The 2,685-nt window shown below is 48.1% G+C and overlaps 2 protein-coding genes across 2 annotated transcripts; both read left to right on the top strand.

The window, feature by feature from the left end:
* The first annotated feature begins 423 nt into the window (after nt 1–423).
* LOC121310399 (histone H4) lies at nt 424–1,495 on the top strand. Its single transcript, XM_041243584.1, has one exon. It carries the CDS (start codon nt 433–435, stop codon nt 742–744), a length of 312 nt encoding a protein of 103 aa, XP_041099518.1. The 5' UTR covers nt 424–432; the 3' UTR covers nt 745–1,495.
* Nucleotides 1,496–1,587: 92 nt separating this feature from the next.
* LOC121310398 (histone H2B 5-like) lies at nt 1,588–2,113 on the top strand. The gene has a single exon (XM_041243583.1). The coding sequence runs from the start codon at nt 1,678–1,680 to the stop codon at nt 2,053–2,055; it is 378 nt and encodes a 125-aa protein (XP_041099517.1). The 5' UTR covers nt 1,588–1,677; the 3' UTR covers nt 2,056–2,113.
* Nucleotides 2,114–2,685: the final 572 nt, after the last annotated feature.

Raw genomic sequence — 2,685 nt, 5'->3', positions numbered from 1 at the left:
GGTGGTGTATTTCATAGGTAATGTCTCTGCAGAAATGCAGCTGTAATACGCAGGGAAACGCATAACCATTATGTAGGAAAACAATGTGAAAGAACTTATTTTGAATCGGGTTAAAGTATCTACCTAGTTGTTTCTTTACTCCTTGTAATAGAGATATTTAAAACAAATGCACCAAATACTGGAAAACACAAAGCAATTGGATCAATACGTCCTCATTCTCGCTGTTAATCAGCAGCCCTGTTTAGTTAAAGCCAGTCAGCAGTCTCGTGGTTAACACGCGCTCAGAGACTCTGTTCGGCGGTGGGCGGGACTAATGTGTGCGCGCTCTTCTTTGCTGGCTTCGTTTTCAATCAGGTCCGATCTGTGTCTATATAAAAGAACATCGGCGCGCGTTTCAGTTATTGCGTTGTGTTTATACTAGAGACTTGCGAGATGTCTGGACGAGGCAAAGGTGGTAAAGGACTCGGGAAAGGAGGCGCTAAGCGTCATCGCAAAGTGCTCCGTGATAACATCCAGGGCATCACCAAGCCTGCTATCCGCCGCCTGGCTCGCCGCGGAGGAGTGAAGCGAATCTCCGGGCTGATCTATGAGGAGACCCGCGGGGTGCTGAAGGTGTTCCTGGAGAATGTGATCCGGGATGCCGTCACCTACACCGAGCACGCCAAGAGAAAGACCGTCACCGCTATGGATGTGGTGTACGCGCTGAAGCGCCAGGGGCGCACTCTCTACGGGTTCGGGGGCTAGAGATCTGGACACGAAACACGAACACAAAGGCTCTTTTAAGAGCCGCCCACCGTTTCATTTAAGGAGCTTTGAATTATAAATCAAACTGCACTTAAGAAAACCGCAAAATGTTTATGAAGAATGTTTTACGTTGTTGATTACTAGGTTTTTCATTTCAGTTTTTTTTTTTTTACTCTAACAGGTGGTATATTTCTGTAGCCCCTAAACACAGATCGGGATCTTTTCATGAAACGTTTAAGCTTGTAAATGAATCTATTGAATGGAATACGAACTCCGTTAAACCAAGGACCCCCTTGTGCAGAAATAAAGCCCGGTAACATTTTTAATTCTTACCCAATTTAGTTTTCCTAAACCAGTAAAATAAAAGCAGTAAATCTTGACCAAAGTTTATTGAATCCACAGCATCGTCTTTTCTGAATTCGAGGCGAAGTATCACCGTTCAAGCTGCTGTGAAACAATCGCTCTCTTAAACAAGCACGAAGTCAAGAAGCATCGATATTGATATTGAGTTTCAACACGTTTAATGAGCGCAGCAGAGCGCCCTGGGGTTCACAATATATCTGTATTTGTTGTATATTTTAGACGCATCGGGAGCGGGGTTCAGTATTACTGTACATTGAATTATTGACGCATTTAATAAAAGAAAAAGCAAACATCTGGAGTGACGGTTGTAAAAAAGGCGCCAAGTTCAAATCTGAACTAAAAAAAAAAAAACCACTCCGCTCGTGGCAAAGTCACCACCCCTTCCTTTGCGTTTTAAGAGCACAACCAATCACAGCGAAGCACTCCGCCCCCCGGGAGCGTTGGTTGGTTCGTAGTTGAACATTCTCAATGTAAAGGATTGTTGGGTAGTAATTTGCATACAGGCTGTATAAATACCGGCGCTGTGGGGCTGGCTACTCATTCATCTTTGAGCTGCATCAGAGGAAGAAAATGCCCGAACCGAAAGCTGCACCCGCGCCGAAGAAAGGCTCCAAGAAGGCTGTTGCCAAGAGCCAGCCTAAGGGAGGAAAGAAGCGCAGAAAGAGCAGGAAGGAGAGCTACGCGATCTACGTGTACAAAGTGCTGAAGCAGGTCCACCCCGACACCGGCATCTCTTCCAAAGCGATGGGCATCATGAACTCGTTCGTCAACGACATTTTCGAGCGCATCGCCGGCGAGTCGTCCCGCCTGGCTCACTACAACAAGCGCTCCACCATCACTTCCCGGGAGATCCAGACAGCCGTGCGCCTCCTGCTGCCCGGAGAGCTGGCCAAGCACGCCGTGTCTGAGGGCACCAAGGCTGTTACCAAGTACACCAGCTCCAAGTAAACCGAGCCCGTCCCTGCTCCGTCCTTCCAGCAACACAAAGGCTCTTCTAAGAGCCACCCAAAACACCAACGAATGGTCGTGCGTAGGACTTGGCTTGCAAAATGTTTGTTTATTTCAAAGTAAGCCAGTACATTGTTACCGTGTCGCAGTGTTTCTTTCTAAGGAACGTGGGGAATGTCAGCAGCACCCGCCGTGGCAAGGCCTGTGTTTGATATCGCTACAAAGAGATACACGGGAACGCTGCACCAAACTATTCATTGCTGCAATTCTCAGTTTGATATTATTCAGACAATAAACGAAAACAGATTTGATGCGCTTTTATAGAAAAAGTGGGTGGCTCTTAAAAGAGCCTTTGGGGGTTTACAAGATCTAAAAGCGGCGTCCGAGTGATTTACTTCTTGGCTGGCTTCTCGGTTTTCTTGGGCAGCAGCACGGCCTGGATGTTGGGCAGCACTCCTCCCTGAGCGATGGTCACGCCTCCCATCAGCTTGTTGAGCTCCTCGTCGTTGCGCACAGCGAGCTGCAGGTGACGCGGGATGATTCGGGTTTTCTTGTTGTCCCGGGCGGCGTTCCCGGCCAGCTCCAGGATTTCAGCAGTCAGGTACTCGAGCACAGCGGCCAGATAGACCG

This window comes from Polyodon spathula, unplaced genomic scaffold (genome assembly GCF_017654505.1).
Source record: "Polyodon spathula isolate WHYD16114869_AA unplaced genomic scaffold, ASM1765450v1 scaffolds_2078, whole genome shotgun sequence".
Classification (NCBI taxonomy): Eukaryota; Metazoa; Chordata; class Actinopteri; order Acipenseriformes; family Polyodontidae; genus Polyodon; species Polyodon spathula.
Note: the sequence above shows the minus strand (reverse complement) of the source record. Positions and strands in the feature narration are given on the sequence as shown.